The sequence below is a fragment of the Pleurodeles waltl genome, chromosome 4_1, assembly GCF_031143425.1.
Source record: "Pleurodeles waltl isolate 20211129_DDA chromosome 4_1, aPleWal1.hap1.20221129, whole genome shotgun sequence".
NCBI lineage: Eukaryota > Metazoa > Chordata > Amphibia > Caudata > Salamandridae > Pleurodeles > Pleurodeles waltl.
The window spans coordinates 529,194,979-529,221,435 of NC_090442.1; the positions used below are offsets into that span (position 1 = coordinate 529,194,979).

Here is a 26,457-nt window from a genome sequence, read left to right on the forward strand (position 1 = left end):
CCTAACACAGTTCTCATGCAGTCAATTGGCTCCTGTGATTGACGTCTTCATCGGGTGGAATGTCAGGTAAGAAAAGATACACTTTACACTCCAGTCAGTAGTTCCATTGTCTTCTCTTAGTCCAGGCAACCTTGCACCTGTTACGAATTACACTGTTGCATTTGGCAAGAATGTCTCCTTGAGCAAGTCGGGTCCCATGAGAAAGAATTTACTACAGCTACACACACATATCTCTAGCTTCTGGAAAGGTACAGCTTCATGTCCTTCAGGAAAGCAGCACATTGCATGTTAGGAAAACACAGTTAATATGAGACCAGGCAGCTAGGCCCAGACCCTTGCTAACTAAGGCCTAATGAGTAATTTAGCAAAACCCTAATACAACCCCTAATGCTAATACAAGGTCATACATTAGTACATGGTTAATTCATCATTAGTCAGTTCCATTAATCATTGTATACCTTGGTGGCCACTCCCTGTGGGCACATTTCAAACACGTACATTATTGTTCTATGCTAACACATTTTCTATGCAGCTTCATTACACATTATATTGCAAGCTTTCATGTTAATATTAATTTTAAAGGTCACACTCCAACACCACTCTGGATGCTACTGCTCATGACTAGATATATGTAAAGCATAGTGTCAGTGTGCTTCAATTCTCCCCTTATCCTGAAACGGGATATGCACACGCCTTTAGAACTCCTGGCCTGAATTTTAAATGTACAGACATGCCAAGTGGGTGCGTCATTAGGTCTTGATGTATGGCATTAGATAACTGCAAGGGGGACCTTTTCAATTACAGTATTCCAAGGGCCAGATTAGATAAATTACGCCCAGTGGTATACGTATTTATCTGGTAATATGGACCACTGAAAGTGATTTGCTCCCCATCAACCCCCATTAGCTACACATTATGAAGAACCCACATGTCATGAAAGGAAACAGAGTTCAACAGAGGTATATTCTACACTTACAGCTATACATTAAAGACATATGCTTGCATATTTATAACTTGCCTTTCTAAATCATTTTAGCTTTCACACAGATCATAAATTAGAATTACTTATTTATTTATAGTGTTAACAGGGGAAAGGTGCCACATATGCACCATTCTGAAAATGTTGTTACATGTGGGGATATGGTGAATGAATTTCTAGAGAAACCATAAATGTGTGAATTAAATTAATGGCTATATTTAGAGATAAGATAACAGTAAAGGCTTTTCTTATGTGGGTTAACATAACCCAACAGATTGATAAGGAGGAGAGTATTACGATAGGAGATTCAATATGGCTATGTCTAGAGAGAAATATCTTCATCTTGTGAAGAAATGAGAAATGCAAATTGGTATTCCAAAATGGGCCAATAGTTCTTCATTTAAACTGCAAATTGCTGCCCTAGAGAAGCTGGCATGATGCTGACCTTGCACTTGTTTGTTGAGAGTGTGTTAATGAGAAAGAAGGTCCTGCAAGGGCTTTTTTTTTAGGGAGCAAATGGCTATGGCTGCTCGCTGTTTTCAGCAGACTATCCCGATGAGAGAAGAGTTAATTTAATTTTGAGGTAGGGTTGCATAATATTAGTTCACAAATTCATAACTGCCTACGTTTTTGGCATTACGTAAACTCTAAAATACATTTCCCTAAAATTGTTGTGACTTTGAATGTTTTTTGTTGATCATTTCCTAGTGAAAACCATATACTGCGGCCAGTCTAGTACAGGGCCTCCAATCATTTGTAAGCAATCAACACTATTTAGGTGTCAATCAAAATAAGGAGCAACATCCACAATAAAAACAGGTACGACTGGCACCCCTCCTAGGTTGGGAGGCCATCCCCAGCAGAGCCTCGGCGGTCTTCCTGCTCCCGCGGCGGATGTCCTCCCACCTCTTGCGGCAGTGGGTGCCCCGTCTGTTGTGGACCCCCAGGGCCCGGACGTCCTTGGCGATGGCACGCCAAATATCGATCTTTTGATGGGCGCTGACCTATGTGACATGTACAGGGGGGGAAAAGAAACATCATCACTTTTCTGCATGCTCGATGTGAGTGGCCCCCCCTCCCCAAACTTGCCAGGTGGCACATGCTCTCATCTGTCGTGCCATGCATTCGTAATTCGCTCCCCTCCCCTCCATCGTACATCCACCCCACTCATCACAGGCATTGCCCACTATGCATTGGCCCCGTGTACTCACCTGTTGGTCTGGAGGACCGTAGAGTAGCGCATACTGGGGGAGGACCCCGTCCACGAGCTTCTCCAACTCTTCGGAACTGAAGGTGGGGGCCCTTTCCCCAGTCGCAGCAGCCATTGTCACTTCCAGACCGAGGTCACAGCAGCACTTGCAGTATAGGTCCTCTCCTGTGGATGCTCAGGTCTCGTGTGATTAAGCAGAGAGATAATGGCGGTCACGCCCGTGGCGGTGCGTACCGTGGCGGTGCGTACCGCGACCGCCGGCGCACATCGTCATTGGCTCCTGAAACCCATAGGGTTCAATGTTAACCAATGGTGCTTTGCGCCGCGGTCTTCGACCGCCTACCACCACGGCGTGCCACGCCAGCGCAATGACCTCACTTCACATTGTCACACTTCACAGGTCAGGCAGCCGCCATTTCAAGGGCCCACATGGCTTAATTCCTACTGCGTCACACATGGCTAGGCCTTGCATCGACACTCATACAAGCTATTCAATCTAGAGAGATTCGTGTACTGTGCAGGCTGTGGGAACTTACCTGTGGGTTGATTGACTCTGTGATCCATGTTGTCCTTCCTAGGCACCGTCCGCTGGGACTTGCGAGGAGACGGAGGAATGTTCCCGTGTACAGACCGCTGGTGGACCTGTCGACAATGGAAGAACGACATGTCATACTCACCTACAGACTCAACAGTGCCACTATACAGGAACTGTGTGCCCAGCTGGAGCCAGACCTGATGTCACCCATCCGCCAACCCACAGGGATTCCGCCTCTAGTGCAGGTGCTGTCAGTACTCCATTTTTTGGCTAGTGGATCATTTCAAACTACAGTGGCCATTTCATCTGGGATGTCTCAGCCTATGTTTTCAAGGGTGTTGTCCAGAGTGTTGTCTGCCCTGATGAAATACATGCGGAGCTACATCATTTTCCCTGAGGTGGGTGACTTGCCTACAGTGAAGGGTGATTTCTATGCCCTTGGACACATTCCCAATATCATTGGTGCCATTGATGGTACCCATGTGCCTTTGGTCCCCCCAAAAGACAATGAACGGGTGTGCAGGAACCGAAAAAGTTATCATTCCATGAATGTCCAGGTGGTCTGTTTGGCTGACCAGTACATCTCCCATGTAAATACCAAGTTCCCTGGGTCAGTGCATGACGCGTACGTCATGCGAAATAGCAGTATCCCTTATGTGATGGAACAGCTACAGAGACAGCGTGTGTGGCTAATTGGTGACTCTGGTTTCCCCAACCTGCCTTGGCTATTGACCCCAGTGAGGAATCCCAGGACAAGGGCAGAGGAACGGTACAATGAGGCCCATGGGCGTACTAGGAGGGTGATCGAGCGGACCTTCGGCCTCCTGAAGGCCAGGTTTAGGTGCCTGCATATGACAGGTGGATCCCTAATGTACTCACCAAAGAAGGTGTGTCATATCATCGTGGCCTGCTGCATGCTTCACAACCTGGCTTTGCGACGCCAGGTGCCTTTCCTGCAGGAGGATGGTCCAGATGGTGGTGTTGTGGCCGCTGTGAAGCCTGCGGAGAGTGAAGAGGAGGAAGACGAAGAGGACGACACAGACAACAGGGACAGAGTGATACTGCAGTATTTCCAGTAACACACAGGTAAGAATCTACTCCTGCATTTTATTATATCTGTAACAGTACTGGCTCTCTACTGTCTGACCTTTCACCCCAATGTATGGTAACTTAGTTGTGAATTTGCCTTCCTATTTCAGTGATGTGGTCCCCACGGAGTGCCCTCTGGTTTATTTCCCCATGGACTACCGCTGTGTGACACTGGTATGTTGTCATCACAATGTATTTGGACATTTTTGGTTGGTTATATCGAATACATTTGGTTTAAAAAAATAAATAGCAGACTCCAGATGGTTTTTGTGCAATAATTGTGTTTATTGAAGTGCAAAAATTGGTGTATAGTTCAAAAAGGGTGATGGGTGATGGTGGAGGCATGTCCATGGCAGAGTCCAGACTCACGTTCGCACAGGTGCATTGTCCATATGCCTGTGGAAGGTGGAGCAGGGGCAGTTCAAGGTTGGACAGGGTGAACAAGTGGGACAGTGGGATGACATCCGGGGGGATCCGTGCATGGCGGGGGTCTTGACATCCTACTCTGTCTTCTTCCTCGATCTCAGGCCTTTCTTGCGGGGTGGTTCATGTTCTGAAGGGGGTGGGGTCCGGGTGGGCCGTTGCTGTTGTGTCGGGGCCTCCTGACCACTAGCGCCGGCGGAGGTGGTGGGCTGTTCTTCCTCCATGCTAGTGGCAGGGGCCTTTTGGGGGGCCACATGGTCCCTCAATGTGGTGACAATCTGGTTGAGTGCCACCACGATTGCACCCATTGCGGAACTGATGCTGCGCAGTTCTTCCCGGAACCCCATGTACTGGCCCTCCTGCATGGCCTGGATCTCCTGGAGCCTGGCCAGGACCGTCGCCATCGTCTCTTGGGAGTGGTGGTACGCTCCCATGATGGTGGTGAGGGCCTCTTGGACAGTGGGTTCCCTAGGCCTGTCATCCCTCTGTCGCACAGCAGCCTTCCCTGTTCCCGTTTGTTCCTGGGCCTCTGTCCCCTGGACGGTGTGCCCACTACCACTGCCCCCAGGTCCCTGTTGTTGTTGGGGTGGTGGGTTGCCCTGGGTGCCCTGTAGTGGTAGACACACCGCTGCTTGACCTGTCCTGGAGACAGAGGCATGGGCCCGCTGGGTGGGTGCTGTGCTGGGTTTTCCAGAGGGGGGTAGGTCTGCTGTGGCCTGTGGCTGCCTGAGGGGAACCGACTGTCTAGAGGTCCCCGATGGTCTGGGCTGGTCATCAGGTTCTAAGTCGACAGAGCTGCTGTCATCACTGGGGGCCTGTTCTGGGGGTGGGATGGACATTTCTGGACCCTCCGGGCCGGTGTGTTGGCGTTCGGGCCCTGCAGGGGTAAAAGAGTATGGTTATTGCTTCTGTGTGTGCCATGGCGTGCGAATTGTGGGTGCCCTTGTCCCCCAGTGCTGGCATTCCCTTGTGGGAGGAGTTGTGAGGGTGGTTTGGGGGTGGGATGGGTATGTGCAGTGGTCATGCTTAGGTGATGGGTGTCCATGGTTTGTGTTGGCATTCAGGGGTTGGTGTTGGTTTGGGTGGGTTGTGCTGGTGAGACATTAGCAGGGAGGATATGTGCTGGGGGGTTGGGGGTGAGGGTGGGGGTGGGGGTTGGCATGCTGGTGGTTGGGGGGTGGGAAGTAGTTGAGATTAGACTTACCAGAGTCCATTCCTCCGCCTACTCCAGCAAGGCCCTCAGGATGCAGGATGTTCAAGACCTCTTGCTCCCATGCTGTGAATTCGGGTGGAGTGGGTGGGGGTCCGCCGCCAGTCTTCTGCACAGCGATGTTGTGTCTTGACACCATCGCCCGCACCTTCCCCCGTAGGTCGTTCCAGCGCTTTCGGATGTCTTCCCGATTTCAGGGATGCTGTCCCACAGCGTTGACCCTGTCGACGATCCTTTGCCATAGCTCCGCCTTCCTGGCTATTGTGGTGTGCTGCACCTGTGTGCCGAAGAGCTGGGGCTCTACCCTAATTATTTCCTCCACCATGACCCTGAGTTCTTGGTCCGAGAACCTGGGGTGTCTTTGGGGTGCCATGGGGTGGTGTGGATGAGGTGTGGGGTGGTGTTTGTGGTGATGAGTGTAGTGGTGTGTGGTGTTTTGTGCGTAGATGTAGTGTGGGGGATGATGTTGGGTTCCTGTGTGTGTTGTGGTTTGCGTTCCCTGTGCTCTCTCTCTGTGTATTGCGCCTTGTCTCTGAATTTCGATTTGTGGGGGTTTGTGGGTGATGTGGGTGTGTGTTTTATATCGTATTGATTGTGTGGGAGTGGTGTTTGTATGTGTATCAGGTGTGTGTATTTTGAATTATCCAATGTGGCTGTGTTTTGTAAAGGTGTGTGTATTTTGACCGCAGCGGTGTGTACCGCCAATGGGATATCGCGGTTGAAAGACCGCCGCGTGGATTGGTGGGTCGTAATGGCATGGGCGTATTTCTGTTGGCGTGACGGTGGAGGTTTGGTCATCTCCAGTTTATCGCTGACCGCTGATGTGTGTGGCCTTCAGTGGAGGTCGGGTTTTTGGCGGTTTGGCAGTTGTGGGTCAGAATGACCCTGGCGGGTTACTGCGGCCGCGGCGGTGTTATGACAGTCTTCTGACATGCGGTAACTGCCTTTTACCGCCAGGGTCAGAATGACCCCCAAAGTCTCTCCGAATGGCAATGGATGATGAAGAATGGCGAAGAATGATCTCAAAAAGTGGCTCTCTTCTCCTTGAGTCATGCGGTTCTATTAAAACAGTCTAACAAGTCTCTAATTTCCCATTGGGCAATATTTGCTGCATCATTATCTCTGTCCAATAATTCTCCACACACCTTACTAGAATTTTCACCTAACACAGTTCTCATGCAGTCAATTGGCTCCTGTGATTGACGTCTTCATCGGGTGGAATGTCAGGTAAGAAAAGATACACTTTACACTCCAGTCAGTAGTTCCATTGTCTTCTCTTAGTCCAGGCAACCTTGCACCTGTTACGAATTACACTGTTGCATTTGGCAAGAATGTCTCCTTGAGCAAGTCGGGTCCCATGAGAAAGAATTTACTACAGCTACACACACATATCTCTAGCTTCTGGAAAAGTACAGCTTCATGTCCTTCAGGAAAGCAGCACATTGCATGTTAGGAAAACACAGTTAATATGAGACCAGGCAGCTAGGCCCAGACCCTTGCTAACTAAGGCCTAATGAGTAATTTAGCAAAACCCTAATACAACCCCTAATGCTAATACAAGGTCATACATTAGTACATGGTTAATTCATCATTAGTCAGTTCCATTAATCATTGTATACCTTGATGCTATGCTAACACATTTTCTATGCAGCTTCATTACACATTATATTGCAAGCTTTCATGTTAATATTAATTTTAAAGGTCACACTCCAACACCACTCTGGATGCTACTGCTCATGACTGGATATATGTAAAGCATAGTGTCAGTGTGCTTCAATTCTCCCCTTATCCTGAAACGGGATATGCACACGCCTTTAGAACTCCTGGCCTGAATTTTAAATGTACAGACATGCCAAGTGGGTGCGTCATTAGGTCTTGATGTATGGCATTAGATAACTGCAAGGGGGACCTTTTCAATTACAGTATTCCAAGGGCCAGATTAGATAAATTACGCCCAGTGGTATACGTATTTATCTGGTAATATGGACCACTGAAAGTGATTTGCTCCCCATCAACCCCCATTAGCTACACATTATGAAGAACCCACATGTCATGAAAGGAAACAGAGTTCAACAGAGGTATATTCTACACTTACAGCTATACATTAAAGACATATGCTTGCATATTTATAACTTGCCTTTCTAAATCATTTTAGCTTTCACACAGATCATAAATTAGAATTACTTATTTATTTATAGTGTTAACAGGGGAAAGGTGCCACATATGCACCATTCTGAAAATGTTGTTACATGTGGGGATATGGTGAATGAATTTCTAGAGAAACCATAAATGTGTGAATTAAATTAATGGCTATATTTAGAGATAAGATAACAGTAAAGGCTTTTCTTATGTGGGTTAACATAACCCAACAGATTGATAAGGAGGAGAGTATTACGATAGGAGATTCAATATGGCTATGTCTAGAGAGAAATATCTTCATCTTGTGAAGAAATGAGAAATGCAAATTGGTATTCCAAAATGGGCCAATAGTTCTTCATTTAAACTGCAAATTGCTGCCCTAGAGAAGCTGGCATGATGCTGACCTTGCACTTGTTTGTTGAGAGTGTGTTAATGAGAAAGAAGGTCCTGCAAGGGCTTTTTTTTTAGGGAGCAAATGGCTATGGCTGCTCGCTGTTTTCAGCAGACTATCCCGATGAGAGAAGAGTTAATTTAATTTTGAGGTAGGGTTGCATAATATTAGTTCACAAATTCATAACTGCCTACGTTTTTGGCATTACGTAAACTCTAAAATACATTTCCCTAAAATTGTTGTGACTTTGAATGTTTTTTGTTGATCATTTCCTAGTGAAAACCATATACTGCGGCCAGTCTAGTACAGGGCCTCCAATCATTTGTAAGCAATGAACACTATTTAGGTGTCAATCAAAATAAGGAGCAACATCCACAATAAAAACAAAAATATTGATTAGATGCTTCGGTAAAAATGCTGGGGACATGAAACAGTCCTCTGATGAAAACAATGACATTGATTGGTACATATAAACTGGCAGTAATTAATAGCAGGCAAATTGCACAGCCCAATATTAGTAAGTGACATGACCGAACCGTGATCATAATTAAAGACCGGCGTACAGTGGGTTTGGGCTCTTCTCAGGAATTATGTTAGCAATTATGCCAAACTGTGGATTTTTACAAGGCATTAGGCCAGATAAACAGATGGGAATTGTCGGTATTCATAATTGTATTTTGATGCACAGCGTGCCAAAATTGTACATTTCATTACATTCTACCACCGGCATTAGTCAAACATTGAAGGATTTTAAAGAGCACTTTAAAATGATACTGTTGTTGGTTCCTTTTAAGTGACACCTTAAAAGTATGGATTCTAATAACATTTGTCAAAATATGGTAGGGTATAAAGACAATTTTACAGGGGGATGGGGTTTTCTACAAGATTTGTTTGGGACATTCCGTAGCAGATGGTGCATTTCGCAGCACATTACGAAAATAACCGTGCATAATCTAGAAATGAATTTGCTACCACTTACTACTCACGTCTTAGCACACTTTGGTATTTTCCATAATGCTCTACTTAACACATTTTGTAATGCATATTGTAGCATATTATGCAGGTTTTCTTAACTCATACAATATGCTGGCTTTGCAAATTCCATGATATCTGTATAAGGAAATTTGCTGGCAAGCTTCATCATTCCAACTTCCACACTAAGATTTATTTTTTTACCTCAGGTGATACAGGTTCTTTATCAAAGCTCTTAGCGGCAAGTGTGCTTTTATAAAATGCATGGTACTGAATTTAAATTGTGAAGAAAATGGTGTGCTTGGCTATTCCGCAACATGCTAACATCTAACGTGTAGGGCTGACTGCACCTTTACAGGATACCTTTTAATACATTTTTATTCCATAGTGTCAAAAAGGGATTATTCAGTTGAAGAGCGTAACCCTTACCAAATTAATAAACACAATCTGGTTAGATCGAAATAGAGTTCTTAAGGAAATGTGCAACCCTTGGTTGCTATAGCACAAGCAGCAGACAATAGCCAGAGAAGTGCATGGTAACTTCATGCATAACTAATAATTTTAAAGTAAAGAATGCAACACAATAAAATTTTCAAATCAATTTAGAAAATAGTGAACAACTTATTGAGCAAAAAGATAACAAAGATACCAAAATAAGATAAAAGGAACCAAATATATGAATTTATTAAATTCTAGTAAAAGTAAAGCACCATTGAAAAACAACAGTTTGTGGATAACCAGAACCTAGTTGTGATTTCAGGCTGATGGAGACAGAGCAGAGGTTGTGGGTCATCCTCGTCAAAGTTTTTAACTTCTGACTTAGTCTCTGAAATGGAAGTTAGAATCATTTAGCAGGGCAATGCCGAGATAGTGAGAGCCCCTGGTTTTGGCGCCAAAAGCTCTGACCAGGACACAGGTGGATTTTGCAACACCTGAGGTCACTTTGTGGGTAAGATAGATTTGCCACCTAGCCCCACATCCTTGGACTTAGTCATTTTCTAGCTCTCAAAATATTCTAGTGGGTGGGGCTTTATGAGGCCTGATATTTTTATTATGGGGTCCCACTGATCCCATTTTCAGTGCTGAAAAAAGCTCAGAGCAGGATGAACCTGTTTTTCGTGCCCTCATTGGAAGCATCCTGGGCACGTCTCATCACCTTGTACCAGTCATTATGAGGTGGAAGTCACACCCTACTCCAACTCCTGGTAAAGTCCATTCTGCTCAGTTCTTTAACATCTTGCTCTTTAGGGCAGTTTTGTAGGCAGATGGTGTATTTTGCAGTCAGGAATCCGTCTGCTTTCTGTATCCCTGAAGCAGGTAAATAGGAAGCTAACTACCTGAATTTTGGAGAGATGTTCAAGTCCTGTGTGCCAGCAGGAATCAGTAATCCTTGTGTGAGTCCTTCTTGGAGCAGGTCAATAGATGTTGGAAGTATTATTTCCAGCAGAGCCTCCTTCTTCTGGTGTAGACTTTCTAAATCCAGGAATGCTATGAGGAGGTGTGGTAAGTTGTAAGTCTTATCCTGCGCAGTAGCCAATGATTGGAGAATTTTCCCTTCCAAAATCTGGCTACTTTTCTTGGCCTATACCCTCTTCCTTCTGCAGCACTTCCTCTTCACCTTACTATAAAATTACACAGGCGAATCTGTTCCAAACTGAGATAACCCATCTGCCACCAGCAAGGCCACTCTTCAGCTGTTATGAAGAGTGCTCTACACACCTGACAGGGTAGATACAGTTTCTCTTTACACTGCAGCTGGAGACTGGACATCTATTAGCTATATAGTCAGGTGTAGAGGATGAATAGGAGAATCCCTCTCTAGCATCTCCATATGAAAAGATAAAGTACCAAAGCTGTCCTTTGGTATAACAGCTGTACGATACCCCTTCCACATTTCTAATCACTTCTAAGTGGCTGGTAAATAAAACACATTTTTTCTGCATAGGCTCATAGGCAGGGTACTGTCTTCTGCCCTCGGTCTTTAACACTCTCATTCAAGGGTTTGTCTTACAGTTCTAGAGATGTGGCAAGGCAGGTTTTAAGCCAGTTCTGGCTAAGGCAGCCTAAGGTTTCACAATTCAATTGAAATTAACTTTGAACGATTTATCATTTTGCCAGGTGAAGATGGAAAATAAATAGTATGATCACAGTTAGGCCTGTCCTAAGGACAATGTAGCTCAGCCCACACAGTGGAAAGAGCTACTAAGCCTTCAGTCACTGAGAAAGGCCCACTTTCTAAATATATAGTGTGCCTCTTTTTATTCACCAAGCACCTTTCAATGTGGGTTTATTAGGTCACATAAGGGGTGATTTATTATTAATATATAAAATAGGTTTTCCTACATGGAAAATGCACTTTTTGTTGCAATGTGTTTCTGCAACACCTTTAAACTTCTACCCAGCCAATGCATGGTGGTGCTTCTGGCAATCATATACCTTTGCCAAATATATAGGCGGTGCAAATGCATAATGCAGTCCGCATATGACTGCAGAGGGATTTTATGAGGAAACTTGCAGTTCCCTATCCGAGAATCAAACCACGGTTAAAGAGGATCAAGCCTCATTACTTCAAACCTGGGAAGAAATGTCAATGAAACAACCAGTGATGAAAACTTTCTCACATTCATCTTCAAAAGACAGCTTGGCCAGTACAACAGCGAAAAAAACACCGGAGGTTTGGAACATCTGGTGAGCAACATTCTAGGGTCATACGGGCAAACAATTGCTCTCAAGATTTATGTTGGCTCTTGCTGCTATATTATTAACCAGCATTAACAATCACGTAATTTGGCTTTAACTAAGATCAGTGCTTAATTTGTAAAGGTGTATGTTGGTGCTCACACTGGCATTTATTTCTGAACACCTACACTTATTTCAACAGTCCACAGCATGGTGACACTGTGTTTCTATTTTTTAGCAAAGCAGAGCCGTTGAGTTTTGAATATAAGTTAAAATATTACCTCATCCAGGCCATTTTTAGGGCTTTGGGACATAGACTAGACTAAATTGGCAAATTTGTTGGAGAGGGATGGTTAGAAGTAAACAGTGGTTCTGGCATATCGCAGTTCTGTCAGGGACAGATGATTAATCATTTTGCAATTGCCTTCCATGAACACCTTACCTTATTTCTTTTTAATTAAGCACGGACTATGGCCCTACTTTTCAGGACAATCGGTGTAAACACAAAAGCCCTGGATAGCTGAAACAAGTAGAGCTTGCATCATATCACTGTTTACTTTTATCATATTTTCCAATATTTTAAGAAACTGAAGGTTTCAAAGGATGCACTGCATTTAACTGAATATGTACAATTGCAAGCTAATGAATATTTGCTCTCTTCTGGGTGACAGCTAGATCTTTTTTCTTTCTGCTAGGGGAAGTTACACATTGCTACATTGATGGCAATGATGGCCTAGTAAGGAGTGGGCAAGCTCCTCCACTCTTCTTCTATCAAACAACACCAAACATAATAGGATTAAGAAAGAGCAGGTTCACCGTCCATGCTTAATTTGTAAAATAAGTAAATAAGTGCAACAGCCAAGGTGTTTACGGGAGGCAAGTGCAACATGTCAATTTGGTCTGTTCTATGTCACCCAAAGCTCTAAATTGTCCTGCATGAGGAAGTATTGTTTTACTTTTAATGTACATTCTATTTTTCAACACTCTTCTGCCTGCTTTGGTCAAAAAAGAAAGACAGTGCTATCATGTGGTGGAGTGTTGGAAATAAGTGCATGTGTTCTCAGTGGCAAACACCATCACAAATTAAGCAAGGGATATGGTAAGGGGTATGAAAGAGATGAATATGTTAGATGGACTACCAAGGAATGGAGAAAGCAAGATCGGATGGAATAAGCACCTAGCCCTAAATGATTACCAGGTTGCAAGAAATCATTTACTAGGCATGTATGATTGTTACAGTGAGGTGGGATAACAATAAGGGAAACATGACTGGGGATCATTTCTGAAACACAATACTCTCTGCTGCAGTCATTAAAGACTGTTAGAGCCATTTCCTGAAAAACACTGATGAGTTGTTAGTCTAGCCTAATATTGTGAGAACTGCCTGTGCTTATATTTTTCTACTGCATATGGGGGGGCCTTTGTAACCTTTATCTGCTTTTTTTTTTACTTCTATTGTGTTATGTGTCTTGATTAAAAACAAATGAAAATAAAAAAATTAAAAAAATATCAGCACATCTCGCTCACATGGAACACTTAAATGATTGAAGTAAAACATCAGGAATATGTTTCCTTTGCAGTACTTTCACTGACTCTAAAATCAATCAATTAATCTATATTTCTAGAGCGATGCTTGGCACCCGTACGAATATCCAGACACTATGCTACTGTATTGGTCGAAAAGCCAGGTTTTGAGCTCCTTCCTGAGGTTGGTTAGGGAGAAAGAGGTGCACAGGTGGAGGAGGAGAGCATCCCAGGACTTGGCGGCAAAGTAGGAGAAGGAGCAACCTCTGGGGTGGCAGTGTCTGGTTTCTGGTACCCGTGCAAGGGCTCAGTGAGCGAAGCAGAGGTTTCTGGGTAGTCGGTGGAACCTCAGGCAGTGATTCAGATAGGCGGAACCAAGGCTGTGGAGGGACTTGTAGGTGTGGGTTAGGAGCGTTAATTGACACCTTAAATTGTTCCTTTGGGTAGGGTTTTGATCAGTCTTGCTGCTAACTTAAGGACCATCTGGAGTCTTTCCATGAGTAAGGTGTGGGTACCCGCATAAAGCGCGTTGCTGTAGTCCAGTCTGCTTGTGATGCGTCACTGTTTTTCTTGTGCTGAGCCACTTGAAGACTTTGTGGAGCTGACAGAGGTTGTGGAAGCAGGATGTGGCAACTGCCCTGATCTCGTGTTTCATGGAGAGTTTACTGTTCAGAATGATACCGAGGTTGGGACATGATCTTTGGGAGTAAGGGTGTTGGCCATCAGGAGTCGTCACGGATGGAGGTGTGTCTGCCCAAGATCAGTACTTTGGTGTTGAGCTTCCGCCAGTGGTTCTTCATCCAGGTGGAGACGCTCTTCATGCAGTTGTGAAGTCAGTTTTCGTAGTAGTGCAGTCTTCTGAGAGTGAGAGGATGAGCTGTGTGTCATCGGCATGGAAGACTATGTTAATGTCATGGGTTCTGACGATGTCTGCAAGACGAGTCGTAGATTTTAAAGAGATTGGGACTGAGGGCGGAGCCTTGAGGAATGCCGCAGATAGTGTGCTTGGGTTGCAAAATGAATGGAGGGATCCAGACTCTCTGTGTGCACCCTGAGAATAAGGATGCAATCCATTTGAGCGTGTCATCTGTGATTCCAATCTGTCAAAGTTGGTGGATAAGTGTGATGTGGGAGACAGTGTCAAAGGCTGCTGAAAGGTCCAGCAGGATTAGGACAGCTGATTCTCCTTTGTCATGCAGGGTGCAGATGTCTGTAGCAGTGATGAGGGCTGTCTCTGTGCTGTGGTTGGCTCTACATCAGATTGTGAAGGGTCCAGCAAGTTGTTTCTTTACAGGTGCTGCGTGAGTTGGAGGTTGATGACTTTCTCCAGGATTTTGGCTGGAAATGGTAGCAGAGTGATGGGACAGTAGTTCTGGAGTTTGCTGGGGTCTGCAGATGGCACAATAACACATAAAACATATTGGTTTGCAAATTTAATGGTGGTAATATTTTGATCATTACACATCCTGGGGTTTATTGCTTGACTTTTCTTTAGGTCTATATGCAGTTTATTTGGAGTTTCAAGACAACTTCCTTCCCTCATCATGTTTCCCGTAGCTGCACTCAAAGATTTACAGGCTAACTTTGCAAATACCTAAACTATTTTGAGTACGGAGTGCTTCATGACCCTATTAGTGTCACTGTGAAAGATTTGCTAATTTAACGTGAGTATCTAATTACATTTATTGGCCATGAGTGAAGTGGAAATAATGGTAAGGTCGGGCTGGAGTACAGTAGTCTTGGTTGCATGTTGTTCTTTCACTGACGGTTACTACGTTTTCCATCTTAATTTATCACAAGCAGCTGTTAGTCTTCAGAAATAATTAATCTGATACAAATATTACTGTTAACCTTGAGATGGGAGGCACTGGAAACACAATCATGTTAGTGATAAATGAGGTTCTCTTACCTGCCAAGCAGGAGATGAAACTCACTGCGAAGAGTTGACTTATTAAAAGATACATTTTTCTTCTGATCAGAGTTGTCCTCATGCACATTGTGTATAATTTGTCTCTAATACACCAAATGATCAGCTCATCAAAAGTATCTAGAAAAAAAGGCATGTAAAAGATAAGAACGTTTTAATTTACTTAATGAAACAATTAATACTTTTAACTATGAATGGTCTTAAAACATGTAACATATACATGGAGGTAGGAAATTATTACTTTTGTGTGAATTTCTGCCCCTGTCCCCAATTGAGCTATCCGCGTTGCTGGCTTTAGAACACTCTGAACTTTACCTCTGCTAATGAAGAGTAAAGGGCCTATGCTCGCCCTCCAAAAATGAGTACATTTGCTTACTCCTAATTGACATGTTTATTTTGCTTATAAATCCCTAGTATGTGGTGTAAATAAATCTCCCTGGGCCTGGTAGTTAAATGCCACTTATGCACCGCAGCACCTATTGTGACATACAGAGTAGGCCTACAAAACATAGCTTCAGGCCTACTATTGTAGCCTGACTTCTGTAGAGTAAAACCTACAGTGAGACCTGTCAAAATAACCCTTTTAACAGGCAGAGGCCTCCCTATGTAAGCATTTTAAGCCCACAAGGTAGGGTGCATGGTATTTAAAATCAGCACATGTAGAACATTTCTACAGTGACTAGGCCCTAAAAGATGTTTTCACTGTAGGTGGCTGTCCTATATAGAAAATCAAAGTACAGATTAAAATATTAATATTGATATCTCAGGTTTGGAACAAGCTAGAAACATAATAAAACCACCATTTTTAATATTTATTAAAATCCAAGAAGGAAGATTTTTAATAAGTAATATAAAAATAAACGTTTGTTACCTTCACCCTGCCTAAAGCTCCTGGAGGCTAATCTGCATTAGCTCTTCAGGAGCTGCACAGCCTGTACTTAGACTTTTATGATGTGTGAACTTCCTTTCAGGAACCACACAATAGAACACTTTAATTGACAGTTCAACCTAAAAAGGCAAGTATGATTCTTCTGAATTCAGCTGGACATACTGTGTTGGGGGAATTGCCCCTCTGTTGGCACAACCTTTTCAAATTCTGCCTGAAAGGCCTGTCTGAGGCACATGTAAAACCTTTGTGCCCTTCAAAGGGATAAAATAGGACTAGACCACAATTCTTGTGAATGGCCTGTCTGGTTGCTGCTTTGTCTTACCCGACTTCTTTCTCATTCTTTGTTGGGTGTCCAGGGCCTGCTTATAAGGATTTTAGTGTTAGATGTGGAACAACACTAGTAATTTCCATAGTACTCTCTCCAAGACCCAACCAGCTCTCAGAGCCAAGGTTTAATGTGGTTGAAGACTTTGACCATCTTGGCATAGTCCTAACTCATTTCATTTTGGGCCTGTTTCCAATGAGGCAAGCAGGAGCTACTGAAAATGTAGGTAGACCATGGCCAGGGAGCCTTTACCCTCATTGGTTATGGATAGCCCAGGAGTTACGCCCACCCACTAGTTAGTACCAACACTAAATGTGGAACCCAAAGCACACTCCTCAGAACACTTTTGTGACCTACAAAGGATCAGATGAGGACCGAATCAGCTGTCTGTGACAAGAGAAGAGTCCTGAAAGACTGGACCTACTCCGTTTTTCACCCAGCATAAAGATGTGGAGCCCAAGGGCCAGCTGACTAATCTCCTTTGTAGCTACAGAGATATAAGTTGTATGAGTCCTTTCCCCTGAAGTGTCCAGCTGTCCATTGGCAACTGTACACAGACTGGACTTTGCTGTGAGCCTCTGCTTGTCAGCCAGAGATTCTTTAAGCATCTTCTCCTGGGGTCCTCGGTTCTTTACAAATGAGTCCCAGTGGCTGTTTGGGCACTGAAAGAAAGGTTTGAAACTTTGGAAAACGTTTCCTCATGAGTTCCAGAGCTTCACCACGATGCTCAACAACAAAGCCTCAGCTGTTTCTGACATAGGATCCTTTGTTCTATGGCCCATATGCAAAGAGACCACTACTATTTCATTCCAGCCATGATGGACCTGGGCAGGAAAAACAATGACAGCTTCAACAATAACCCCTTATTCCCCCCTCCACTCCCCTGATGGCTTGTTTCTGCTAAAGGAAAATAGTGCTGGCCAGCCACCAAGGCATGGGGTTGACAGCATGACCTTTTTGCAAAAGTAATCTCTCTGTGTTGGCTGGAGCACTTTCCGCAAACAATACTCACTAACACTATGGAGTCCTCTAATTTTGGCAGGCTTTCTCCCTTCCTGCAGTCATACTCTTCTTTAGCACAGTAATTCCAATTTACACGTGTCTCACTTGAGTACTTTGGCATAAAGTAGAAGTACAGTAGAGTGTGAGTTAAGTGACTTACTGCTTAGGTGCCTGTTTTCTTGCAGTTATGACATACAATCTCTGACCTCTCTTTGGTACCCTATTTGATGATATAAAACTGCTGAGATCTATACTGACCTAAATATATATTAGGTGCCATATATAATTGAGTGGACAATCTAGCTAAAAAATAGATAGAAGGACAATTCTCAAGGTTGCATGTTACAGTCCAAACATGTATCATATGGTATTGATTTCCTAGCCCTATCTTTTATGTGTCCTGATGACATGTTTACAATTTAGGTTGAATGTCAGAAACTAGGCTATTAATTTGTAGGGGACACCCTATCACATTAAAACTACACCCTGGGTACATTAAAACAAAATCCATACAGAATCTCTGCTCAACCCCTGGTAGCTGTCCACAAACAGCAAAGAGTTTTCCAGAGAATTGCAATTTACGTTTAAGCAGCACTGACAATTTTAAAATTTAGAAAACACAATAAAACTCCCAAACCTTTTTATAAATATCAGCCCTGTAGGCTTACAATACACAAGGTAGGGGGTGACTTATAGACATATATAAATATGATTTCCTACATGGCAAAGACACTTTTTCTTGATGTGTTGTCAGTGCAGAGTACTTATACCACAGCCTAGCAAGAGCACAGTGGTGTTCCTGTCATCCACATATTTTGCCATGCACACTAATGTCCACATATGACATTTAACTTCCTCCCCACTGAAGCAGTCTGTGCTATCTACTATGGCCTTACAGCACAGTTAAATAGATTAATTGGGGGAAAACAATTTTACCAATAGCATTTTATGGCAAAACACAAACACTGTGCGCTGAATAGCTGTTTCACAATGTTTCACAATGCTCAGTCTTAATGACAGCAAATCAGGGTCCAGGAAAGGCAAAAACTGGTAGGACCATGTAGAATAAGAACATTGTGTACAATGTGATAAGTAATGCATTTATAATCACATTGGAATTTCTGAACTAGACACACATGACACCAGTAGATTAAAAGCAGGTTATAACATTTTCTTTGCAAATATCTGAGTTTAGTGGATACAATCCATATGAGTGAAGATTTAATATTGCAGGAAAGTACTGATTATAATTTCAATATAAAATGTATGGGACAGAGTGAATCCTAAAGTTTGTACTATAGTATATGTAGTGATAGCATGATAGGTAAAATGTTAATACAAGATCTATAAAATTACATCACATATTCCTAAATTCAGTTAGCAAAAAGTTCATGAAGGGACAATGTGAAAAACTGGGGGGTTTGGTTGTGGATGGTTTGAGCCCAGAGCAACAGCCACAATCCTTCTCAGGGTGAAACACAAACAGTCACTAAGTTAACCTGTGCTTAACTTTCTGGGAGCCTGGCACAACAGCATTCAGGCTTAATTTAGAGGTAATGTGTAAAGTATTTATGCAACACACAAACTACAATAAACTGAAAACAAAACAGAAGAAAAATCCTCATCAATTTAGATAAATAGAGTAAAATGTAATAAATTATTTGACACCACAACAACAAAATTCAATCAGTAGAACTGGAGATATGCAATTTAAAAGGCTTAAAATAAGTATAGCACCTAACAAAACAAAGCATGGGGTTATCATGTGCCTCTAGACCAGGACAAAGTAAAAAGTTCAGGCCAACCACAACGGAGTGCTGGATGGATACAGTGACTAGGTTTGTCCCACTGAGGATTGTGTCTTATGTACTTGGTGCAGGGTGTTGCATCGCTCTGTGTTGTTTCGATAAGAAGCTGCCAGGGCTGCAATATGAGGTTTTGGATTGAGTTGCATCGCACTTTGTCAGTTCAATGAGGAGTTGTAAGGGCTGCGATTCGAGGTCCTGCATTGAATTGCATTGTGTTGCACCGGTTCTGATGAAGACTACAAGGTCTGTGATGCAAGGTCCTGCTTGAGTTGTGTTGCGCTGCATTGGATCCAATGAGGATGCCACTCATGGGCTGCAAGGAGCTGCAATGCAAGTTCCTGCATAGCTCACCAAGTTGCATCGTGCTGCATTGGTTTTGAGGAAACCCCCAGTTGGACCAGAAGGAGCACATTCTGATGACAGTCAACAGTCAATGACCTGGTAGGCACATCTTAGGGATTAGGACTCACTCCTGCAGTGGCCAGCAGCAGAGCACAGGGAAGTCCAGTTGAGTCTGGGCAGCTGGTCAGATGCAGAGAAGGTCTCTAGAGCTTGTTATGTCCCTGTAGCTCAGAACAGGAGGCCAGTCAGCTAGCCCTTTGAATCACTCGGCTGGTTCTTGGTTCAAGGAGCCGGTCCAGTCTTTCTTCCTCAGGCAGCAGGGCAATCCATCATGCAGCAAGGTAGTCCTTCCAACAGCAGGGCAGCAGAACCTTGTAGAGGTCCAGAAGTGATCTGAAGAGTGGGTCTGAGGTTCTAATTTTATAGATAGTGGTGGCTTTGAAATGTTAAAAAGCTTCTAGAGCTCAACCCAGAGCTGTTTGGAATGTCATGCCTCCGTGCCCTAGTAGTTCCAGTCGATGTGCAGACACAATAGGCTAGTATGAAATGATTTGTGTGTGACCTGAGGCAGTGTCTTTGAAGTGAAGCGGCTTAAAATGTGATTTTACCATTAAAGATGGTTTTAAATTACAATTCCTCAGACACCAAGTATGACACTTATATCTTCTGGTACACAAAAGTTATCACTTATTTAATTTAATAAGGTAACCCAGTGTCATCCTATAGGAAAGGTAGGCTTTTCAATGTTGAAAAACAAATTTATGAGTTTTTCCCTACCAGGGCATGTAACATTTAAAAGTACATGCTCAACATTTTGAAGACGACACACCCTGGTTATTCATGGCCTACCATAGAGATCGCATATGTATGAAAAAGGAAGGTTTAAAGCTAGCACACAGTTTATTTTTCTAGGTCAAATTGGCAGTTTTAAACTGCACACAGGGTGCAATAGCAGGCTTGAGACATGTTTTTAAAGGGCTACTTAAGTGGGTATCGCAATATGTTCTGCGGGCCCAGTAGTAGCATTTAATTTACAGGCCCTGGGTATAAGTAGTACAACTTTACTAGGGACTTATAAGTAAAGTGCCAATTGTGTGTAAATCAATGTTATGTTTAAAGGAGAAAGCACAAGCACTTAAGAACTCGTTAGCAGCGATACAGAGTCCTAAAAGCCAACAAAAAGATTCAGAAAACAGGAGGCGTGAGGGCAAAAGGTTTAGGAGTGACAGCATTCATTCAATTTTACTACATTTCACACAAATCTTGAATGTTTAGGCATAAGAAAATAAGTGATTTGCTGAGAAACACACAATTTTGTTGTCAGGTTCCACAGCTAGTATTAGAAGCAAGTTCCCCAGTTCAAAATCTTTCTTTTTCGAGTATAAGATAGACTGCCCCCTATTATCCATACCATAACCAATCCTTGTTACCAATCATGTTTGACATAAACACAGTACTTATTTTGTCATGAGAAATGAGCTCTGGGGCCCACAGCTTTACTTAGGAACCCATTGCTGCTTTGTTGAATGTTAGCATTGCTGAATACCAATTGTGAGAAAGTGGTTTATTAGTAAGGGTGTATTGATGTTCAACACAAGTAATAAAGTTACTGCCTTGTTAGGGCCAGTCGAAGGTTTCAGTAATTTAAACCTGAGCTCCTCCCCTTATAGCTGTTGCACAGAGAGACAGGCTTAACTTAAAGAAAATGTGGAAAGTGTTTAGAAGTATTAAACCAGATAAAAAGTTAGAGAAACATAACACAATAAAGATCTCACTCCAATGTACTAAAATATAGTAAAACTAATTGAATAAAATGACACCAAAACAACAGAAATTCACTAGGGGAACCCTATATATGAAGCTGTAAAGATTTAAGTAAAAAGAGCACCACAAAGCACCAATTATAGTTAATGGTCTCAGGTAGACCAGGATCTAGGCACAATTTGTGGCTGATAGTGAGGAGGCCGGGTCAAATACACCAAACAGGTTTGGCCTGGTTGTTGGTTTTTACCTTGAAACTTAGTTCTTTTTCTGGAAGTCAAAACACTTCAGCGTGGCAAAACAGACAGATGTATAAGAGGAAGTCCTCACAGAGTTGGCTAAGCATTGGCTTGAGTACAGCAGATGCTGTTGATTTTAGCAGGAAATGGTCAGAATGGGAAAAATTCAGATTATACCCTAAAGGAAGTACTCTTGCTTGTAGGATACTCTAGGTGGCTTTGCCAGTCTCAAGAGTTTTACCTTCAAACTGAGTCTCTTTTTTAGAGCTCAGAGTCCTTTTGCAGGGCAAGACTGTATCATCATTGAATTCTTCTCACTGAGAAACTGCCGATTTGGATTTGCTGCTCCTGAGAAGCTCTATGTTGCAGAAACTTGATTTCTTGCCCCAGCGAGGTGGCATCTTGGTTGCATAGACTGGGGTGGCTTGTCACAGCCCTCTGGAAGTATAGAAGTCCAAAAATGTTGTGAGACCCAGGTTCTCAGAAGTGGTAGAAGTCCTGCAAGACACAGTCCAGCATCACAGGACCTCAGGTATAGCACTTGGGATCAAGTTCGGAAGCAGAGGACATCAGCAGGGTGCAGGTCAAGTCCAGTTAATACTGGTTGTTGGAGATGGCCCTTCGTAGTGGATTTCCCTGAAATGTTTTCCTTTTTCCTCCCAATCTTTTGCTGGTTCTCTTTGTCTGGCCGTAGGACTCTGGGCACTTCCCCCATACTGCAGTGGGAAAGTGCACACTAGGAGTAGGGAACCTACATGCTTGGTTCAGGTGAGGCACCCCGGAGTGCCCTATAAAAAGGTACACCACATACCCGGGGCAGGTTTAGCCCTGGCTACTAGTGGGATGTTGCACTGAGTGTGCCACCCAGTAGAATAGCCTGTAAAGCATGTATCAGGACTGTGGAAGGACAGTTGCGCTTGGGCTTAGGTTGGCACTACTAACTTTGTAGCCAATCCTGAGGGCACCTTCCACTACCCTAAAGCACCACCTGAAGGGCGGGGCAGTTGGTAGACAGAAGGCTGGGCAGGTAAACATGGATTTCAGATGCCTGATAGGGAAGAACCCCCATGTGGGATCCCTACCTATGGGGGTCAGCTCTTCCCATAGGTATTTGCTGATTCCCTACCCAGTGGCCTTAGGGTCCTGGGGCCTTTCCCGCTGTAAATACAGTGTGGAAGTGGGCTCGCCTTCCTACAAATGCAAGGAAGTGGAATGGGCCAGTGTGTGCGTGCATGCCCAGTGGTGCTCCAGCATAGGCCTGTTATAGCAGGCCTGAGTGTGCACTTGCACCTATGGTGCCTTTAAACATGTGTCTTACATGCCAATGCAGGCTTGTATGTGCACAAGGGCATGTATGGCCAGAGAGTGAAGAATACCCATGTGTGCTTTCACTGCATAGGAGAGCTGCTGTGCCCATAGGTTAAAATGGAGAAGTGTTACAAATATGCCTGGCTGCAACAGTGGGTTGCAGCAGAGCGGCTTCATGTTGTTTACTATCATTAGATTTGTCCTGACAAACCCCTTTCTATAGTAAATGTGGTTTTGTCAATAATCATAGAGAAATGCCACTTGTAGAAAGTGGACGTTTCTCTGCCCTAAATTGCTTTGTGTGCCTTTTAATTCACCTCGAGTCCACACTGGGGGATGAGGAGCACATCTGTGCATTCTCCAGTGACAGCTATAAAACGTGGGCACACAACTGCAATGAATACCTCTGCCATTTGTGGGCCTGGCTGGATAGACTAGAGGGAAAGGTTTTGACACTTGGCCCTACTGAAGATTAGGATCTCCATTCCACAGCCCCATGGCAGACAGGGCTGAAATTTAGGGGAGACATCTATGGTTCAAAGGGGAACTCTCTGAACCTCCCCCAAGTTCAAAGGCATACTGTAGTAAAACTACTGGTGCCACACTGCAGCAAGGTAGAGACTGACTGAAGGAACATGAGCTGGAGACCCTGGACCACATGGTACACACTGCCAGAAGAATCTGTTGTGCACAAAGAGTAATTACTGCCCTAAGAATGGACCATGCACCCTTCCTGCATTGTGGCTGGCCTGGGCAAACAACTGGTTGCTGCTGTGGGGCACCCTGAAGTGTGCTCTCCACAGGCTTGTTGGCTTGCTCCCTGTCCCTGTTCTCTGGTGGAGGTCTCAGGGACATTAAAGACCTCCTGCAAGGGGCTTACACCTTCTACCTGTGTCATCTGGAGAGCGGTGCCCTCTTACGTGCCTACATCATCTGCTGGATGTTACCAGGCAGCAGCGGTGTGAGTGTGGAACTAAGTATTGCACCTAGAGATCAGATTTGCCTGGTGTGGAGCCTTCAAAGTACTGCCTGCATTCAAGAGTGTGGCCTTTCATTGTGGGGCCATGATACACGTAAGCGTCTTGTTGGTAGTGAGCGGATTCACTGTTAGCGGGACCCTGCGTGGCCTGCTTTAGTCTAGTGTGACGCATTTCTCTTGTGTGACAGCAAAATGCATGCTCATTGTTTGTGGTGTCCGATTCACTGGTTGTGACCCTCTGAGGTGAGGGGTACACAGAGCAGTGTCGCATTCTATCTCGTGGGGCACCACTGAATGTCATTCCAGCGAGGTAAGGGATTGATAACTATTCTTGTGTGTCTAGATTTGTCTGGTGTGACTCAAGTCATTGTGCCCCAGATGTAGTCCATCATTCCAGGGAGGTACGACATTGATAACCCTTCATGTGCGTCAAGTCATCGTGCACCAGACTGTGTGCCTCATTCCAGGGAGATACGGCCTTGATAACTCTTTGTGTGCGCCTGGGTTTGTCTGATGCAACTCAAGTCATCGCGCATCAGATGTATTGCCTCATTCTAGGGAGGTATTGCAATGATAACTCTTTGTGTGTGTCAGGAACTGTCTGATGTGTCTCAAGTCATTACACATCAGACGTGTTTCATTCCAGGGAGGTACAGCATCAATAACTCTTCGTGTGCAATCAGAATTGTCTGGTATCACTCAAGTCATCATATACCAGATGTTGTGCCTTGTTCCAGGGAGGTGTGGATTTGGTAACTCTTTGTGTGCAACCGGGAGAGTCAGGGGTGATTCAAGTCATCTCACCCCTGACGTTGTGTCCGCCTACCAGGAAGGTGCAGAATTGGTAAATATTTGGGTATTGGAGTTTCTAGTTTGGCTGGTCTTCACTGTGAACAGCGGATGTCTTAAGGTGACTCTCCTTTGTGTTTGGCAGAATGGGGCCAGCACCGTAAGGTAAGGCGTGGACACCCCTGAGTGAACTTCCAGATTGGTCGACTAACTTCCATTTGTTGATTGTTGCCTGATCAGCCGTTATCTCTGTCTTCTCCCACCTTTGCCCCAGGATCCTGAAGAAGTGTACATCGAGCCGCAAAAGGCCTAGGATCCAGGGATCCTCTCATCTCCAACTCATCGGGGGTGTGGTAGTAGGAACTTGTTGGAGGGTGGAGAAGGTTTGGACCTGGGGGTGTCTGCGAACGGAGTGACCACTAGCCTGCTGAATATTAGTGCACTGCATTAGGGTGCTGGGAGTCGGTGTGTACAGGTGCATGTACATTAGTCTGTCTGATATTGGTGGCACTGTGAAGCGGTGTGGAGCAAGTGACTAGGAGTGACTGCCTATGGGAGACTCCACCGCATGACAGTTTTGCTGTACACCTTGGTTCTTGTCAGAGGATTTACATTGAGTTTTACCTGTGTGGCCTAGGCTGCAGAGCTAGTTAAAAGTGGAGCAATTCTCTGTATGTACATATTGCTGCTATTGTTGTGAACTGGGGTGCACCCTATAGCTGTGTCATTTTGAACTGGGATAATCGCTAGGGTGGGTCTCGTGCTGACAACGTTTTTCCCCGGCATGAGAGTGCTGGGTAGAAAAGTATTATTTTTCTCATGTGTACCTAAAGCTCATGTCATTTTAACACAATTGGGCCTAATACTGCTGGCGATATTTTTGAATGTGATTTATGTCTAGATTTACATAATGTTCATGTTGTATTCATTAATGTGTGTGCTGAATACAAACTTTATTTACATACCTCTTGTGAAGTCTCTTTTTTGATGCTCAGTGTATTTGTTGTGTGGTAGTGCTGTGTCAATGCTTTACACATTGTCCCAGTAATAAGCTTGACAGCTACCAAAGGGTGAGCGCAGGTTGTACAACGAGTGTAATCACCCACCCCTGATAGAAGTGGTAGGTTCTGCCTGGCTAGGGCTCCAGAGCGTGCCACCTCCAACACGTCTCAGCCAACCCGAATGTGCCACCTCCAACACTGGTCAACTAGGAAATTCAGCTTTTGGTAGCCATGTATTTACACAGGTCAGCCAACTGACCCTTGCAATCGCCTTCTTTGGCCTGGGTTAAGGAGATAGCAGATCCAGTCCTTCAGGGCTCCTCTCAGGTCACAGACAGAAGGACCAGTCATCTTGAGTTCTTCTTCAGGCACAGAAAGTGTTCTGAAGAAGGGAGCTAGGGATGTCTAATTATGCTTGGCACTAGCTAGTGGTTGAGGGTGACTCCTGGACATCTCCTAACCAATAGGGTAAAGGTCCCCAGGGATAACCCTACCCACTTTTGCAACAGTTCCTGTTTGCCCTGCAGCAAACAATACTGCAGTGCCCCTCACTCTCAAAATCCAAGATGGAGAAACCTTTCTTTCCTTGTGCATGGCCTGTATTCCCACCCAGAGGTGTGTTCAGGGTAATAGGCAGTGCTCTTTCCTTGGTATCGTCAAGCCAGTTCTGGAGCAAGCTGTCCCTCCACTGGTTATGGTGCCTGCCTCACTGGGAGAACAAAAGCTGTGGCCTTTCCAGATGTCATCTAGCATTTGCTTGTGACAGGGAAGGTCCTTTTGAAGTAAATGATGTTCCTGGGTGCAACCCAGCTGGTCTTTCTGCCAGGAGAAGAACAACCACATCCCCACACACAAGACATAGACTCTGCGCTGGGAGCAATTTTCACACCTCATCAGGATTGGGCTACTGGTGGACAGCAAATGCAAATTAGCCTT

The 26,457-nt window shown here is 44.3% G+C and overlaps 1 protein-coding gene across 3 annotated transcripts in view; it reads right to left on the bottom strand.

Moving 5' to 3' along the window:
- CNTN1 (contactin 1) overlaps positions 1–26,457 on the bottom strand; it is an 895,734-nt gene that overhangs the window by 392,535 nt on the left and 476,742 nt on the right. For all 3 annotated transcript variants that reach the window (XM_069228856.1, XM_069228858.1, XM_069228855.1), the window contains one exon: positions 15,061–15,198. In XM_069228856.1, coding sequence (XP_069084957.1) covers positions 15,061–15,148 — 88 coding nt within the window. In that variant the 5' untranslated portion in view covers positions 15,149–15,198. The remainder of the gene's footprint in view (positions 1–15,060; positions 15,199–26,457) is intronic.